We start from the raw sequence: 19,704 nt of genomic DNA, 5'->3' as shown, positions 1-19,704 counted from the left end.
TTATATGTAAAAAATATAAAACTATATTCAAGTAGGCTTTTGATTATTCATTTCAAAATATCTATATTTAGTGAAGCTACCGATTCGGATTGTAGATTCTACTGAAAAGAAACAGCAAGAAACTCATTAGTAACTTTATGTACTGGCTTACTCATCCTTCAAAGTTGAACTCAACAATAATTAAGTATTGTTTGTTGTTTATAATTATAATTACTGTTTAGCGGTACAATAATATGATTACGTAAACAAGCTCGTAGAAAGCCACTAAGAATAAAATATAAGAGACTTTAAAATTAAATACAAATCGGATTCGGCGTTAAGGTTCTATGTCGTGAAATGTACATGCAAACAGGGAATTCGCTGTAAAAATGCAATCAGTATAATTGAAAACGTATCGTGATTTCGACGATACAATTACGAATTGCATAATTGGTGAAGCAGTTTCAGAGTTCGAAGTCAACAGGTCAAATTGAGACTAACATGTTAAGCTAACAAATACTAGGTTAAATTAACTAATATAGGTAAATATTTCATTTTATTTTTGTATAATTTATTACTGTTATTTACTTTTTGTTTGCACGTGTGTCTAATAACCTTTTCTACGTCGACTCGGCTGGGAATCGAACGCGTTATATAATAATATATAATCTGTCGTGACCATCAAACTGACTCATTGTCCCGTCACTTTGTGTGTGTGTGTGTGTGACACTATGAAAGTGCTGTTCGAATTGTTTTTTTTTTCAACCTACCACTGATTCATCAAGTGTCAGGAGTGTAACTTTTGAAAAGATCAATTACGTAAATCGAAATGAAACCTCTTTTTGCGATATCATAACTTTTCATTTTAGAACTTTAAACTCAAATTCGACCTTCAAATTATAATCTTCATCGAACTTTAACATTTTCTTCTGAGATATTCATGCATTCTTATTGAATACGAAAGATAAATATTCTCTGTGAAAACAATTGAATGCTGGCATAAAATATTTTCGAACAAGATTTAAAATAAATAAAAACCGATAACATAAATCTGTCGACTCTGCTAAAGCGTTGTTTTAATATTTATTCGGAAGTTAATGACTTGGCTTCTCTAAAACTTCCTGGCAATACCTCGTTACAAGAAACTTGGCGCGAGAAATTTGTTGCATGTTGCTATTTGTTTGTATTTAATACTTACGTAATACATCTATGTTATTTATAGTGAATATGACTTTCGATTGCGGCTTCACCTGTGTTTTTAGGGGGTAAAATTTCATAGATTTTAGACATAGAAAAGTAACATATCAATAGAATTTATTTTTGTTTATGGTATATTTGGATGGATGAGAAAGACCACCTATAGTGTGTCTATGATGAGTGGTCACCACCGCCTATAGACAATGGTACCATTTCTTACATCGCTAATACATTCCTTGGGAACAAAGTTGTTATGTCACTTGTGCCTGTAGTTACAGTAGTTCACCCACCGTTCAAACTAGAACACAAAAATACTGAGTACTGCTGATTGGCGGCACCAAGCCTTAACACCAATAATTCGGTTAAATGGTTTAGTCGTTAGATTGTAACATACAGTCGGACAGAGTTCCTATATTCATAGTAACATTGATCAATTTGATAAAAATCTGTGATAATCATTGTATGCATATAAGCAGTAAGGATAAGCTTATAAAACCAAGTTTCTGACTTCGAAAAGTAAATAAATCCTGCTTGGGGCAAAGTATCTGTTTCTATAATAAAATTCCATTGATTTTTTTAACTTTGCCTTTTCATAAAACCAAATCATTTGGAAAAAATACATTAGTAAAGAATGCATGTTATTCAATACATGATTATACAGACTATAAAGTATATTTTGATTTGATTGATCTATCCATTGGTCACGTCGGTCTAATGTCTGATAAGAATGTTTAAATCAAGAGAAATTGTTGTCTTTTTGGTCGAGATTTACCGTTCCATCGTACTTCTAATTATATGTAAAGTATGTCAGCCGTAAGTAGCTTATGTTCTTACTTGAGATTGAAGCTTGCTTCATACCAAAATTTCAACCAAATTCTGCCACATTCACCAACCTGCATTGGAGCAACGTGGTGGAGTATGCTCCTAATCTTCCCCTCAAAGGGAGAAGAGGTCTTAGCCCAGCAGTGGGGAATTTACAGGCTATTACTATTATAATGTTACCATCAATATCTAAAATGTATAAACTGCACTTAAAAAACATTAAAATACGTTTTAATGTTTAATAGGTTGGCGGACGAGCATATGGGCCACCTAATGGTAAGTGGTCACCATCACCCACAGACAAGTGCGTGCGTGTGTGATATGTGTGTACTCCCCGGTACCCTGGACGCTGAGTACGCCCCGGTATACCGGAATACATATAAACATTTTTTTTGTTGTAGGTAGGTGGACGAGCATATGGGCCACCTGATGGTAAGTGGTCACCATCACCCATAGGCAATGACGCTGTAAGAAATATTAACTATTCCTTACATCGTCAATGCGCCACCAACCTTGGGAACTAAGATTAGCATCTTAGTTGCACATCTTAGTGGCACAAGGGACATAGCTGTCCCTTGTGCCTGTAGTTAAACTGGCTCGCTCACCATCCAAACTGGAACACAACAATACTGCGTACTGTTGTTTAGCGGTAGAATATCTGATGAGTGGGTGCTACCTACCCAGGCGGGCTTGCACAAAGCCCTACCACCTAGTAAAGTTAAGCTTTGACGTAACGTTTTGCAAACGATGTACCGTTTGAATATGTATAGTATTAATTGGAATCAATACACTTTCTACATTTTTCCTATTAATTTCTTTATCAGATCGACGATCTCCGTGGTCGAGTTGTGTGTACACCGGTTTTCATGGGTACTCCACTCCCAGGTTGCGGATTCGATTCCCGGCCGAGTCGACTAGAAAAAGAACATTAGTCCTCTATGTTGACTTGGATTCTGATTTTCCATAACACAAGTGCTTTAGCTGCTTACATTGGGATCAGCAATGTTTGTGATGTTCAATATTTATTTATTATATTTAATATTGTTGTCAAATTTGATTTATGATTGTATGAATTCGACCAAGATATTACAATAAAATCGAAATCTAAATCATATGTTTATTGGTCTTCGAATTCGTTCTTAAGGAATAAACCCGTAGGTTTTTTTCGAAAATAAATCAACAAAGAGTTATATTTTAAAACACCGCTTCAATATTTTATATTACATTATGCACTTCATTTGTTTCAATTAAAAGCTTTCATGATGCAATTACTTCGATATAATCGAAAACTCGTTAAAATATCTACAATGTTATTTTAATATCGTTCAATTAAATATATTTTCTTTTCAATTCTATACTGGGAATTGATGTGATTATTCACTTATATTTTTATATCCATCGTTTTATATTTAATTAATTAAATCTATAAAAAATGTATTCTTTAAAGTGTTATTTTAGCAAATTATAGATTGTAATAGTTTAAGTTTTGTAGTAAAAAGTAAAATAAAAAGCCTTTATCTCTTTTAAGGAGAATATTTCAACACAATGTTTTTCTTCACTACCAAACTCATAATGAATTTGAAATACAAATTAAGGACATGAGTTCAGTTATCCTTTTCTCAGATTTAAAGCTGTAAATTTATACAAGATTCATATCTTGTAAAACTGTGCCATCATTCTATTTGTATGTAATAGCTAATCTAAATAGAAATATGTAATAAATATATTTGTAATAAATATGAGACGACATCACATACATTACTCTGATCCCAATGTAAGTAGCTAAAGCACTTGTGTTATAGAAAATCAGAAGTAACGACGGTACCACAAACACCCAGACCCAAGACAACATAGAAAACTAATGGTAATCTACATCGACTCGGCCGGGAATCGAACCCGGGACCTCCGAGTTGCGTATCAAATGAAAACCGGTGTACACACCAATCGACCACGGAAGTGGTCAAAAAGAAATGCTTAGCCGTTGAAGATCCGTAAAGAACTAATGAATCCTTATGAACAACCACTGCTTATATAAGATTTGAAATAAGTGTTTTTTCAACTATGAATATAAACTTACCGTCGTATATCACTCCTTTCACCAGCTCAGCCGTTTCAAAGATCGAATGACTTATCGTCAGATTGACGTCACTGTTTCGTTCACTCAACGTCACAATGTCATCACTGTCACTCGGAATCCTCGCGTACCCACAAGCGTCGTCCACTGTTCGTTCACTGACACTTGACTCACTCACTGTTGTCGAAATCTCGTCGATCGTCGTGACTTCGTCGTAAATAGCTTCGTCAACCGGCACTTCTATATTAGTCTCTAGTTTTAGTTTTGTGTCTAGGTTCTCTTTGAAAGTTTCTAGAGGTGGTCCTGGTGAGCGACCCGGAGCAGGATCTCCGCTGGGTAAGTTAAGGGTTGAGCTATAAGGCAGCGACGCGAGAATGATCACTATAACGATAATGTTTGTTCGATATCTGTTCATCTTGAATTTGGTCGGATTCTTGAAGCGTTTGGTGATGACGGCTTGGCATTGCTTTTGAGTGGGCATTGCATTCTTTACAGTCATTCTATTTATTTAAACGTTTGATACAGTCCCCGCGTTCGTTCATCTTTGTTACCTGTGAAAGATATTTGCTGAATTAGACATAGTTCTTAATGCTTACTTTATTCTTTTTAGGAAATAACAAACCTTGTCAAAACAAAGTTTAATATTTTCTGAGATCATTTTATAATATGATAAAGTTCTAAATATTTTTTATATTCATTTTAAACTTCATCTGACTGTTCATAATCAAAATACTCTTTATTCAATTAGCCTGATAAAATAATTTTTGAACCGTCATGTTACATTAAATGAAATGTAAAACTACCTCCAATTGGGAAAATAAATTCTACTTAGAAGAACCGGCAATAAACTGAGTAGTTACTCCTTCCCATAATTTTTGTACAAAATATTTGAATAAAATACAATTAATATTATATAAGTATTACCAACAGATCATATCATGAATAAAATATTATTTTTAGTGTCTTATTTATCAATTTCTTTTTTGATTTAAGATATCACTTTTCTTATTTTTCTGGGCAGCTTATATAAACATTTTTAGAAAGATTATTTAAACCCAAAATGACAAAGTGTCAATGTAAAAAATGTCAATAAGCAAAAGAGCCTAAACGACATAAAAACATCAATACTTTTCATGTCGCTAATTATTGTGTTTATAATTAAGCTTGAAAAGTCTTCTGTTCATGAAATAAATCTCTTCTATCCACCAACCAACATTGATACATGGTGTTGAAATTAGTTACATCATCAGCACAAGATGACCTTTCTCTCAGAAAAATCAATGGAATGTTAATAGTCCACTATTTTATTTTTACTTTTGTCTTTACTCTATATATTGGATTATTTATTGTAGTCTTTTGATAATGAGTTAATAATATAAACAAAATATAATCACGTACAAGTTGATTATGTTTCGTGATTTCATAATTACGTTCAATCCAACGCAATAATATTAAATTTTGCAACATTTATTTTCAATTTAAAATGATTAAGCATTAAATATAAAATGTACAAAATACGCAAGCGAAATGCATTCGTAAAACGAAATGTAAATTTTATCAACACTGCAAGTCTCAAAAAGACCGCTAAAGTTGGTCATTTGCATAATATTAACATATTTACATTTTAATATAAAACACGTGTTTTTCTGTGGTCAGATTATATTTAACAGACAGAATATTGTAGTTGTCGTTATAGTTGAAATAGAATTATTTCTTTGAAATCATACTTGTACCGAAAATTTAAAAAAGTTTTTATTTTGCTATCCTATCTCATTTCACGTAAGAAATATTAACTATACTTTTATCGACCTCCATGGTCGAGTGGTGTGTACACCGGTTTTCATGGGTACGCCACTCTGAGGTCCCGGGTTCGATTCCCGGCCGAGTCGATGTAGATTACCATTAGTTTTCTATGTTGTCTTGGGTCTGGGTGTTTGTGGTACCGTCGTTACTTCTGATTTCCATAACACAAGTGCTTCAGCTACTTACATTGGGATCAGAGTAATGTATGTGATGTTGTCTCATATTTATTATTTATTATTATAAATAATTTATAAAAAAATTATGTCACTAATTTCATTTCACGTAAAGTAAAGTAAAGTAACAGCCCGTAAATTTCCCACTGCTGGTCTAAGGTGTCATCAGCCATTAAGGAGAGGGTTTGGAACATATTCCACTACGCTCTTCCAATGCGGGTTGGTGGAATGCACATGTGGTAGAATTTCGATGAAATTAGACACATACTGGTTTCCTCGCGATGTTTTCCTTCACGGCGGAGTACGAGATGAATTATAAACACAAATTAAGCACATACATATATAGTGGTGCTTGCCTGGATTTTTTTATGGTATAGGTTGACGGACGAGCATATGGACCACCTGATGGTAAGTGGTCACCATCACCCATGGACAATGACGCTGTAAGAAATATTAACTATTCCTTACATCGTCAATGCGCCACCAACCATGGAAACTAAGATGTTATGTCCCTTGTGCCTGTAGTTACACTGGCTCACTCACCCTTTAAACCGGAACACAACAATACTGACTACTGTTATTTAGCGGTAGAAAAACTGATGAGTGTGTGGTGCCTTCCTAGACGGGCTTAAATAGCCCTACCACCAAGAAGGTTCATAATATTTCAGTGAGGTTAAGAGTTTTTATAATTTAATTTTAATATACTTCGATAAACTATGTATCGAAGCATAATGCGTAAAAATGTTTTAAGTATGTTACTGTTCTCAATTTTTCGACAGTTGAAATATATAAGGAAGCAAATTTATATAAATGCTGTTAAACTCTGACTTATGACAAGACAATCTTAATAACGTAAATGGAGTTATTAATTATTCGTGCGGACCCACTTTAATCTGTAGGCAATAACACCATTCAGGCTGTTTTCGCAAACATGTTTTTCCCGATTCGAAAAAATGTTTTTTGGCAAGAGTGAATGAAAGATTACACTTGGCAGGATTATATACATCCTGTATAAGGCTTTTTGTAGATTACGTCCTACTGACCGATTTTGATCACAGTTGACATTATCGACTATACAGGTGACCCAATTTAAATGGAGAGAATACTACTGTTCGAGGCATAGAAGTATCTCTTCTAACATCAACTTCGATCTGATACAGAGCACTTCTAGACAAATAGTAGATTAATAAACCACTTCGAAGTTTGTTCTCAAGTCTTCGGGATCTTTTTTTATGTTACAGGGGGCAAACAAACAGGAGGCTCACCTGATGAAAAGTGACTACCATCGCCCATAGACATCTGCAGCACCAGGGGGCCGGCCTTTAAGGAAGGAATACGATCTTTTCTTGAAGGTCATTAGACATTAGACGAAGCAATCATTGGTCTAATGATATCAAAGCAAATTTATTTGTATATACTAAAACCATTGGCTATGCTTTGAATTTCAACGTTTGTTTCAATTCAAATTTTTGTATATAATAAACGTTTACATTAAAATATTTAAACTGAGAGCTATACAGTTTTTTAAGGCTAGGTTTTTGCTTAACTCCTGTGAGATTTGAATTTGCTGTTTGAATTTTCCTGTACATTTTTATTTTAGATTTTCAAATTAAACAGTTTTATATTTTAAATATGACTTGGTAGATTTATAACACACAGACTCACTTGTGTCAAAATTGAGTTAGGTGAAATGAATACCTTTATATGAGGTGACGTTTTTTTGTAATTAGTGGATAAAATACTTATATAAAAAGAAAAGCGAGAATTTACGAAGGTATAGTATAATTAAGCTATTGTATTTCACAATTCACCCACTTCAAATTGTTACACATTTTATATATTACATTGTTTTTATAGAGCGCAATTAAATGCCATCGCGAAACCACGTGTTTAAGGAAAAGACGTTTACAGGAATGATAATTTTAATAATTTAAAACTGTTTGAATATTAAATTAACAATATTTAATGAATTCTGAAATGTTAAATTAGTCCAAAATATTTTAGGGCCCATTAAAAGGTGTTATATTGAGTGAATAGTCTACCCACGCATTTTTGTCATAAGACGCCGACCACCTAGCGGTATCGGCAGGCTTTTTCAAGCCGTCGGAACGATTGGACCTCCTCAGTTTGGAATAAATCAAAGAGGATTATTTCCTGAGTTTAATTTCATACCTTCTAGGATGGATAGAGACCTAACCTGACATTCGTGATGACAGCAAAGCTGACGTCATGTTTTTTAAAAACAATGTCGGCAAGAGTAAGCTACTCCGTCAAATACAATATTTAAATAAATCACAAAAGAATGTCCTACAAATATTTTAACATGTCAATTAATTATTTCCGCTTAGTTTAAAATATTTTCTTTGAGAAATAATACGGTTTTTATTTTGACTCGATATTGAACTTATAATGAAAAACGGAAACGCATACATTCGTTTGCTTGATATCGAAAAAGAAAGGTGCTATTAATAATTGCAATATAAAATTAGTAAATGTAAATAAATTATAATTTAATACCTAAGATCCTAAAATAAAGTGCGATTGTCAATAATAAAGTGTTTTACCAGACATTTTTAACTTTGCCGTTTCGTAATTTCAAATCGTTTAAAAATAAATTGGTTAAAAAGGCATATTATTCGATATAATATTTTATAGATGATAAAACAATGTGAAGTTAGTACGTATTGACTTCCAAACAGAATATATTCATTTAAATAATTTTATTTGACTATCTTGACTTTGTATTTTTTAAATGTTGAAAAAGAGTAACTACTGAGTCTCTTGCCGGTTCTTCTCGGTAGAATACTTTCCGAACCGGTAGTAGCTTCACTTTATTGTAAAATGACGATTCAAAAGTGCAGAATAAAATTTATTTTAATTTTTTAATTTTTGTTGTGAACTATCTGTGACTGTTAAAAAGAGAAGGCCACAACAAAATTTAGAAGGTGAAGTGAAGTTCAACAGGCTAGTTCTTATTTAGCTCTTTTGTTGAATAAAATAAATCATTATTTTATCCAATATAAAGGGTTCTTATTAAAATTACATGACATTATAAAATAAAATTAATGAGATCATATTAAATGAATGAATGATATTGCGTCGAGCTGAGATTGCATTTAATGTTTTAATTATGAAATAATATACAAATTTTACCTAAAAAATAAAATTTTTATTATGTTTCCTGGGACGTCTGAAGTCCATTATGGGAGTACATTGTACTTGTTCCGCCGCTAGCCGCCAGATGTCTCCGATTTCCCTCCAAAAATGACTGCTCAGTGGCGCCCTCAACTTTCTTAGCGATGTTTCGTTCCACAAGCCGCCATATTTTTTCGTCATTGGGAGTTCATAATGAGGATGGCTCACCAGGAAGACATCACCTGGACTTCAGACGTCCCAGGAAACATAATAAAAATTTTATTTTTTAGGTAAAATTTGTATATTATGTGTTCCGTTTGACGTCTGAAGTCCATTATGAGAGACTTGTTTGTTATCTCCTGGTGGCTTGTGGATGAAATTTTATTAAAAAATAAACAACGCAACAATGTGATAATGGTTGCTTATATTAAAAATATAATGTATGATTACAAAGAAAAATTAAATTTACACTCAATTGAACAAAGTTAAAGAATTAAGTTAATAATAATCAGTGAATTAGTAAGTGATTAATTAGAAGAGAAAAATCGGGATAAGGATTTTTCTGAATCTACAATCATGGCGGATTGAATTGGTTTACAATAGAATTTTCTAAATGTACTTTCGTGTTGCCAATTAGCTTTATTTAGAATATCATTAATATTATACTTTTCCAGCCAGTTCAAGGATGAAACCGCCGATCTGAAGCTACCTGGTGAAGCTTGGATGCCAGCTTCAGATAAAACTTTCTTTACCCAGCCACCAATTATAGTCGGTGTGGCTGGCTTCACGACGCCTCTAGTAGTAATAAAAAGATTTGATATAGACCCTCTCGAGCTTCCTGATATTTCTTTTAGAGTTCTTACCCAAAATACCGGATCAATATTTCTTTCAGGTGCAGCTGAGAGTATCCAGTCTGATTGACAATGTGATCTGGAATCTGTTTTCGACCCAAACGAAGGTGTTAGAGTGATTGAGTCTGAATTGTCCACGAAATGATTTGCATCACAATGTAAAAGGGTCAGATCGTGCACCCTACGCCCCGATGCTAACAACAAAAGCGTGGCGGTGTGTTTCGAAACCTCGTAAAGGCTAGTAGGATCTGGGTTAACGAGTTTTAGATGCCTGATGACTATTCTTGCATCCCAAATAGGGATCTTGGGCGCAGGAGGTTTTGCTATGGAGATAGCTTTTAGCACGTGCTTGACTATGTGGCTGGAGGAAATCTTCGCGGTGGAGATAGTCTCACAGATTGTTGATATTGCGCTCTTATGCACTAATATGGTACGATAAGCTAAATTATCTTTTATGTGTAGGTGAGCTAAGTAGCGTGCGACCTCGGCTGGCGTGGGCATACGCAGATCGATGCCACTGCTTTTACACCAGCGCGACCACTTCGTCCATATCGGGATGTAAGTTTTAAGTGTGGAACCGCGCCAGCAGGATGACAAAAGCTGTCTCTCTTCCACAGACCAGTTGTGGGTCAACGAATCCCACCCAAAATGAGCCAAGCTTCCAGGTTCAGTCTGTCCACTTGAGCCGGTGGACGCCCCGTGGATGTGTCTATGAGATTTGTTTCCAAGTCCTGAATCTTCCTCGGTCGAGTCAGTGACCTGTTTTTGAGGTCTGGGCGCCAAAATGGTTTCTTCCACTTGGGCGTTATTATTATAAATCTGCCTGATGCTGAGTTGAGATGATGGAGCACTCGAGGCAGGAGGCTGGGTGGGCAGAAAATCCAGGCCAGATCGTAATGCCAGTTCCTGCTGAAAGCCTCGTGAAAGCAAGCGTTCGAGTCTGCCAAGTCTAATGAGACATATGTTGGAACAACATGTGCGAGATTTGACGCAAATAGGTCGATTACGGGTGTTCCCCAAACGCCGAAAATCTTTTTTGTAGCCTCGGGCAATAGATGCCACTCGGGAGCGACGCGCTTGCGCGAGAGGTGGTCGGCTTCCGCATTGTAAACTCCCGGGAGGTGGTGTGGGAGGAGTATAATGTTGAGGCTGTCCACTAACGTCAGCAGAACTTTGGTCAGCTCTAAGAGAGGCCCTGACCTGGTTCCGCCTTCGTTTCTTATGAAGGCTATAACAGTCCGGTTGTCGCTCTGCAGGATCACAGTCGAGTCTTTCAAATCCTTTATTTCGGCTGATATTGCAGCGATCACTGCATACATTTCTTTCATGTTGCAATGCCAACTTTGCTGTTGCCGAGTCCAAGCACCCTGTAATCTCTTGTTGTTGACTAGAGCTCCCCATTGTATATCGGATGCGTCCGTAACGATGTAATTCGTTGTCATCATCTCGTGATGGATTGGAGTCACTTGATGTATGTTGTCCAACCACCATTCCAAATCTTGATAGACTTCCTCCGAGAACTTCATTGGGGCTCGAGGGTTCAGACGAAGCTTGTTGCTATGGCGTTGCAGAGTTCGGCAATGCAACTTTCCCCGGTGGGTGATGAAGGTTGCAAAGTTGAGATACCCTAAGAGGCGTTGAGCCTGCTTGAGGGTCCAATTGCCAGTTGCAAGCCGAGCTTGAATGTACTGACCCACTTTTGAGACCTTTTCTTGGGGAAGGGACTTGGTGTTGATTTGTGTGTCCCAATTTATACCCAGAAATTCTATTGACCTCGTCGGAGTGAGGATGGATTTTTCCAAGTTGACATACCATCCGAGACTGGTTAGGAATTTGATAGCAATTTTTACTTGGGCTTCCAGCTGTTCTCTGGACTGATGAGCTAGGAGGTAGTCGTCCAGGTAGACAATTAGACGGAGTCCTTGCTTTAGAAGCATTTCTGCAGTCCAGTTCGTCAGGGATGCGAACATTTTTGGTGCCGCCGCTATGCCGAACGGGAGGCAAGTCATCTGCCACAATTTGCCTTCGTAGCTGATGCGTAAGTAGCGCCTGTGCTGTACTTTGATAGGCAAGTGGTAATAGGCTTGGCTGAGATCTAGCTTGGCCATCCAGTCTCCTGATTGAAGGAAGTTGGGGGTCTGATGGTGATTTATCAAGTTGAAATGTTTTGGTGTCAGGTATCGATTTAGGGCTTTCAGATTGAAAATTACTCGATTTTTTCCATTGCTCTTTGTTATGATGAACAACGGGGAAATGAAACTTGGGGTAGGGGGTGCAGGCTCTAGAACACGAGTTTGAATCATCTTCTGTAACTCGATTGACATTAACGTCGATTTTGGAGTCTGGTATTCCTTCAAAACTTCTTTTGTTGGAAGAATTAATGGTGGCGCTTGGTTGAAAGGAATGCGGGCACCAGATACCATTTTTAATATAGCCTGTGGAGGATTCAAGGCGGCTCAATTCTTTTGAAAGAGCCTTAGACACCCCCCCGTAAAACCACTCGAGTCATTTACTTTTAAAGTTTTGTTTACTTTGCTTGTGGTTTTTATGTCCTCCCTTTTGACTTGAGCTAGAATTGATTTGGTTGCGATGAGCACTGAAGTCTTTTCTATCTTTTTTAAAGGTTGTATTGGTTCCCGGCTTTGCAGGGCGAATACGAAAATTCAAATTGTCTTTAGACGTTGACGGGCTAGGGGACACAGGCCGAGAAACCGTAGAAGTTTTTGATGCGGCATATTGTTTGTGTAGTTTGTCCACCCCCCCTATTTTTTGCACATACGCAGATAAAGCCTGAGGGTTGAACATATATTCGGCCGAGGGAGGTATTTTCTCTATGTCTTCTCGAACGTACGTACCTTTAATAGCCTTGACAATAGCACGACGACGAAGTTCCAACACCTCTGCACGTTTTCTGCAAATTATTTGAAAAATATCGTGTGTTACGCTTTTATAGGGCGAATCGGTTCCGAAAAGTTCTTTCAGTTTCTCATAACTGGATGACGGAGAGAGCTGAGATTGGTTTACCGCCGACCAATCAATGAGAGATTGTAAAGCTTGATTTACGGACTCATTTTGAGCCATAACAGCATTGGACAACGCTGCAAAACTCCGCTCCATTTGAAACCATCGCAATGGAGCCTTAGGATCATCAAACTTTCGCAATTCCTCGTTCACTTTTAGTTCCATGAAGCCCGGGAACGCGACGTACTTCTTTTGAGTTTCGATATAGCGCACAGAGTTCCAGTCTTCAGAATCCAAACGTTGCACCGACATCATTTTAGCAACGCGTTCGTTATTGGCTCTTGCAATTGTGGGTTCTTTGATAGTAAGATCCAACTTCGCTATATCACCTACCACTAACTTATTAATATTTGCGGGTAGGTCACCGCCGCGACTGTCAGGAATAGGTTTAACGAGAAAAGGTGTCGATCATTCCTCTAATGCAGGTTGTGAGGGTATTACTGCCCTAGGTGTTTGCGCAGCACCCGGTTGCATAATATTTTGGATGTAACTCACCAGATGTTGCGAGAGGGCCTCAAACCTTTGATGCAATTCGTCGTCTTTCACCGTAGAGCCCGAAACGCAGCTGCGGGAACCGCGCGAGCAGCGCGAGCGGCGCGTGCGGCGTGAGCGGCGCACGCGCTTCGGTGTAGGCTGTGACTCCTTACTCACAACACTTTCGTCACTATCACTGTCACTAGGGCTCGATGAACGTCTAGAACGAACAGTCAAACGCGTGGTGCCCAGAGCACCTTCCGACATTGTATCGTTAACGATACCGGCGCGAGACTCCGAAATCGAGCTAAGACGACGCTTTCGCGAATTTGCAGTCACGTTTTCTTGGTCGTTAGTTTCCATAATAATCACGACCACGAAATAGGAAAAACGAAAACAGAACTTTTTACTTCACTTCTCAAAAGTTCAAAATAATTTTATAGACAAATTTCGATAAGCAGCTTTAGCACGCGGTTCGAAGAACAACGCAACAATGTCGAAAAAATATGGCGGCTTGTGGAACGAAACATCGCTAAGAAAGTTGAGGGCGCCAGTGAGCAGTCATTTTTGGAGGGAAATCGGAGACATCTGGCGGCTAGCGGCGGAACAAGTACAATGTACTCCCATAATGGACTTCAGACGTCAAACGGAACACATAATGACAATTTATTTGTTTTATCGGGTATAAGTGGTATTTTCATGTATTTAAATATCTGTATATTTAAAAATTTGTATGTACAAATTACACGCATTCATTGATTGTGAATAAACAAAAAAAATAAACCTCATCGAAAAAGAAAATACCCTGACCAGAGAAGAACCGGCGAAAGAAACTCAGTAACCATCAGCTATTGACACTTTAACAATTATTAAAAATGAATTTAGGTTGTAATAAAAAAAAAAAAATTTATATCGCATCACGTAAATAATAGTTTAAGTAGTAAATCAAATTATTATTCATAAAAAAACTACGTTACTTAAAACAAAATAAGGTTGTTTTTCCCGTGAAATAAAATCGTCAATTACTCCATTGTAATTTATCTAGCGAAAGTTACCGCGATATATCACTAGATTTATCTTACAATTTCTCCCTTCCCGTGATGAATGTCTCCATACATCATCCTAACGACGTTAAGATGAAAAAAGTTTTGCATAATTCCACGACTAATACGATTTATACAATTTTTAAAAGATTAAATATATATTCATGGTACAAAATAAAGTTGGAATAATTTATGTATATGGTTGTATCGTCGAGTCCGACCTTTCGTATTTTGTCGCATATTATCTACTATATTATGTATAGTATACTTGGTATTAGTAACAATAAATACTTTAAAAATAATTTATGTATTTAGTTAATAAGTGTTGAAATCTATAATTTCTGTAAATTGTTACAGTGGAGTTTTTAAGGTTACAGCATTGATAGTTGCTACATTCAAATATTTGTTATAAAATCAAATCCACAAAAATAAAAACATTACTACGGACCTATGCCGTAGCATAATACTCAATAGTACTTATTTATCAACTGCAACTTTTATCAATCCGCAACAAAATACAAAGATTAACTACTGAGTTTCCTGTCGGTTTCTCGGTAGAATCTACTTTGGTAGCTTCGCTTAGTAGTGTTAAAGATTTTGATTTGATATCAACAGTTGCTATGGTATAACCGTAGTAGCGAATGGGCACCTAATTTAAATCAGAACGATGATTCGCAACACGTTGGCTGTATCGACAAATGAAACTTCAGATTTTTTTAGTGTTTCCGAAACTAACGTGACGTCTTCTAGACAGAGAGAGAGAGAGACAGACATATAGCTCTTTCTAGTACACACCGTTAAATTTAAGCACGTTTCTGTATATGCTGCATCACTTTTAACACATTATTATAATTTATAATTGGAATATTGGAACAACTATTAACGCGATCTTAAGTTCTCATAGCATTCGATCCAAATCAGCAGCCTATTTTGATAATAAAAAGTCTTATTTTTGTGGTAGGGCAATAACAATAGCAGGTTGTGAGTATGAGTCAACTAAATCACCCTCCGACATCTTATAGGGTTCTGTACAGCTAAATAACAATTCCTACAGAATAACTTTCATTTCTTTCTGTGTTTCATATATGAAAACAATACGTGGTCACTGCTTATGATCAGGTGGTATTTACGAGCCGCTTATTTATATTACCATATATGGCTAAGCCCGTTTTCCCTGAATCTATATAAATAATGAAATGATATTTAGTATCAGTTTAACCTGCACCTCTCATTATGGATCACTTATTCTAGCTTCTAGCTTCTAGTCAGCTCGGAATTATCAATTTCTAATAGTTAACCTAATTAAAAGTAGTAGTAGTAAAGTAACAGCCTGTAAATTTCCCACTGCTTGGATAAGGCCTCCTCTTCCATTAAGAAGAGGATTTGGAATGTATTCCGCCACGCTGTTCCAATGCGGGTTGGTGGAATGCACAAGTGGCAGAATTTCGATGAAATAAGACACATGCAGGTTTCTTCACGACATTTTCCTTCACCGCCGAACACGAGAAGAATTTTAAACACAAATTAAGCACATATATATGGTGGTGCTTTGAACCTGCAATCATCGGTTAAGATGCACACCTTCTAACCACTGGGCCATTTCAGTTCAGTTAACCTAAATATTAAACCTAAATTATTAACTTAGAAAAGTTAACGACTATCACTTATAATAATGCACACTGATTTTAATTTCAAATAAATAAAAATAATTCATGAAATTCTGGCTATTCGCTGCATTTACATTTAGTATCAATATGCACAGTAATTAAAAAACTATTGAGCCTAGATATTAGAGCTTCGCTTTAATGAACGACTTTGAAAGTCAATATCGAGACCGAAGGGATTTTATCGAAAGTTCTGGCAACGTTTCATTTGCATTTATTATTAACAAATAATATTATTAAAGATAAAAGTGAGTTTTACATTTAACGCCCAAAAGTTTTCTAAAAGGCTCATTATTATTTATGGGTACTCTCTTATCAATCGAATAAGGTTTATTCATACCTAGAATTAATTAAAATCCTAGTTTCTCGTTGTTACAAGGCCCCTTAAAGAATAGGTATTGTTTTTTTCAAGCTCGCAATCCACAAAATCAAACACAAGTTTAATACCACCAAGATTTTAGACAACAGCTTTCTCTTTCAAATACTTGAACGTTTATTTTCATTTAAAGATCCACCAGCGTGGAATTACCCTTACTTCGCTCCCAATAGACTTCTCCCAGTGCGTCATAAACTTTCTGAAAGGTCAAGGAAAAAAATCAGGTGCCTTTTTGCGAACGTCTAGTACAAGTATCGAATCGAGACAACCCTCGTTCGGTCTACTGCTCGATGACGTAACAGCAAACATGCCTCACGTGAATGAAAGTGGCTTATGACGTATTATTACAATTTCGCACGACCACACAGCTGACCTGTTCGCTCGGAAAATTGTTTTTATGAGAAAAATGAGGTGACATATTTTTACAAGAGAAGAATATTTCAAGATGTTGTGTTAGTTTCACCCAAATCCATTATCTGTCTATTATTTTAGGATTCCAAATTCAAATACAGATCCCTTATAATTTTACTATGATTATCTGAACGCATAGTTTAGCTTCAACACACAACGTCATGGATTTTTCCTTGTTATGTTCATAACAAAAAGTTAGACAATAATTAATTTGTCTGTAAAGTACCTTAGCTCTTTACAAAGATACGAATCAGTTCTAAAATAATAATTATTATTCTATCTAAAATAAAAGTAAAATTTACTGAATTCTAATAAAAACATTATGTAAGGTAAGCAGTGTTATAGAAGACATAAAGTTTTCAGGATATCAATATTTCTGACTTAACAATTTGGATGTTTTTTACAAATTTTCCTACAAGCTTTACAACAGCATAATAAAAGAACTAATAATAAATGCTTCATAGCACTTAGAATTCTAATATCGATATATAAACCGAAGAACTTTTATCGAGTATCCATTACTTACGAATTTGACCTTGGACCCTAAGTGGTTTACCTTCGATTTAGGACGAGCCTTTTAAGGTGAGATATAGATTTATACTTTTTATATTCTACAAGTATAGGGAGTCAGGTGTGACTGGTCTATTATTAAGTTAAAGTTATTTTTTCCTAGGTACAGTTGGGGTAAGAAAAGGTTCGTCACCTTAAGATCTATTTTCGTGTGCTCAGTATGAGCGATAATCTGCTTTACCGATCGAGAATGACATATTGTGTCGCAATAATTTAATGTTTAGATTCAAAAGGTACTAAGAGTTTAAGACTTGATAAAGGAATGAATTTGAAAACTGACGAAGGCTTCTTACTCTGACTGTACATACACATATAATGCTTTTTTGTTGTTACCCGTTTTAATTTTTTTATAATGACAAATTTTTGTATTATATCAGACATTTTATTTCCATATATTGATTTGGAAATAAAAACATTTCTTTTATTAGTGACATATATAACTATATAGAAAAAAGTTTTGTTTACGAAATTCCGGGAATATCAATAGAAAATAATATACTTAAACTAGTTGTGCGACTTTGTGCGCGTTTGAATTTAACAATTAATATTGTCGCCTAAGTTACTCTTTATTATATCAGCTATCTGCCAGTAAAAGTCCTGTCCAAATCGGTCCAGCCGTTTCAGAAAACAGTATTATTTTGTACTGTACTGTGTTTGTAATTGTACATTTAGTAAAAATCGGTTATTTAAATATTACAAAAATACACTCAAATTTTATCATATACAGAGATATATACGAATTAATTCAGAATAGAATTTGGAAAAGTCTTTGCAAAGCTTTTATGAAATATAATCCGCACGCAATGAGAATGGAATGGAACTTTGTCAAAGTATATCGAAAATGACAGCTGAATGAAGACGACTCGAACGGAGGGGCATTAGTAAAAAAAAATCTGAACAATAGCTGACTCCGTATAATGGTGATATGGTTTTAGTGGATTATATTTATATAGTAATATATGTTAGAGAGGATTTGTATATAAGGACTTTTGTTTAGAAAAGAAAGAATTTGTAACAATTCCTATATTCCTAATTACATTGTGATGATACCACCAATCTTGGGAACTAAAGAGTAGTGTCTCTTCTGCCTGTAGTTACACTGGCTTACTTACTTTTCAAGCTGGAACACAACAATATTAAGTATCGTCCCTTAGCGGTTGTGATATATTATGTGTGGTATGCTACGTTTATTTTAAAGGCAAAGGCGAACAATGCCGAGGGCACAGCTGATACTATTTAAAAAAAAACACCACAATAAATTCAACATCCTAATAATTATTATATTACATATATAAATATGGATTTAATTTTGACAAATGTCTGGCTACAGGTATTTTTTGATAACAGAAAATGTATTCTTGTTCAATTAAAGAGAGATTGTTTAATTATATCTTTAGAAAATTAAATAAAATATATACGAAATATATTATTTATGCTATTTCACAGTGTGCATCTTTTTTTTTATTACGCAAAAGTAAAATCCATTTCAGCTCGAAATATTTTATTTGTCATAAAATCGGGATCATGAACTTTTAATTAATAGAAGTTTAGCTTTTATTTTTTGTTAGCAATATCGATGCATGATAGAAAAACTTTTGCGTGAACTTGATAATTATGAAATTAAATTGGAAAAGTTAATGGAAAATATTATTCAAATTCTTTTCGCATTTGAGCTGTCCCATAAACTTTGTTGTATCCGTTGGCAGCGTTCGACAGAGAATGGCACTGTAAACACTTTTAAGTCCAATATGTAATACTAAAAACACACAGACATCGAGTGAAGCTGACCCAAATTATAGAAAAGATGTTACACGATACAGACATGTAATAACAACAAATAAATAAATATTGGACAACATCACATACATAACTCTGAACCCAATGTAAGTAGCTAAAGCACTTGTATTATGGCCCAGGCCCAAGACGACATAGACAACTATTGAATTTTTTCTACATCGACTCGGCCGGGAATCGAACCCGGGACCTCGGAGCAGCGTGCTCATGCAAACCTTTGTACACTACTCGACCACGGAGGTCGTCATGCACCGAACAATTATCGGAACATAACTTTAGGTCAATACGTTGTTCCATTGTTAATATTTTAGCAGTTG

General features: G+C 35.5%; 1 protein-coding gene across 1 annotated transcript; it reads right to left on the bottom strand.

Annotated features, from left to right (window-relative positions):
- Positions 1-2,862: 2,862 nt before the first annotated feature.
- Positions 2,863-13,310, bottom strand: LOC124536401. Its single transcript, XM_047112932.1, has 5 exons — positions 12,890-13,310; positions 10,886-12,315; positions 9,893-10,793; positions 4,076-4,453; positions 2,863-2,912 (listed from the first exon to the last, which is right to left on the bottom strand). The coding sequence occupies exons 1-5, from the start codon at positions 13,308-13,310 to the stop codon at positions 2,863-2,865; spliced, it is 3,180 nt and encodes a 1,059-aa protein (XP_046968888.1).
- Between the last annotated feature and the right edge of the window lie 6,394 nt (positions 13,311-19,704).

Source organism: Vanessa cardui, chromosome 16 (assembly GCF_905220365.1).
Source record: "Vanessa cardui chromosome 16, ilVanCard2.1, whole genome shotgun sequence".
NCBI classification, from domain to species: domain Eukaryota; kingdom Metazoa; phylum Arthropoda; class Insecta; order Lepidoptera; family Nymphalidae; genus Vanessa; species Vanessa cardui.
The sequence above is the reverse complement of the archived record's forward strand: the minus strand, read 5'-3'. Positions and strand labels throughout refer to the sequence as shown.

Coding starts and splice junctions, on each gene's coding strand:
- LOC124536401 (XM_047112932.1), bottom strand. CDS start 13,310: ATGATGTCGGTGCAACGTTTGGATTCTGAAGACTGGAACTCTGTGCGC. Junction 4,454..9,892: donor TGGCATCCAAGCTTCACCAG/GTAGCTTCAGAT, acceptor TTATCGTTATAG/TGATCATTCTCGCGTCGCTG. Junction 2,913..4,075: donor GAAAGGAGTGATATACGACG/GTAAGTTTATAT, acceptor TTCTTTTTCTAG/TCGACTCGGCCGGGAATCGA.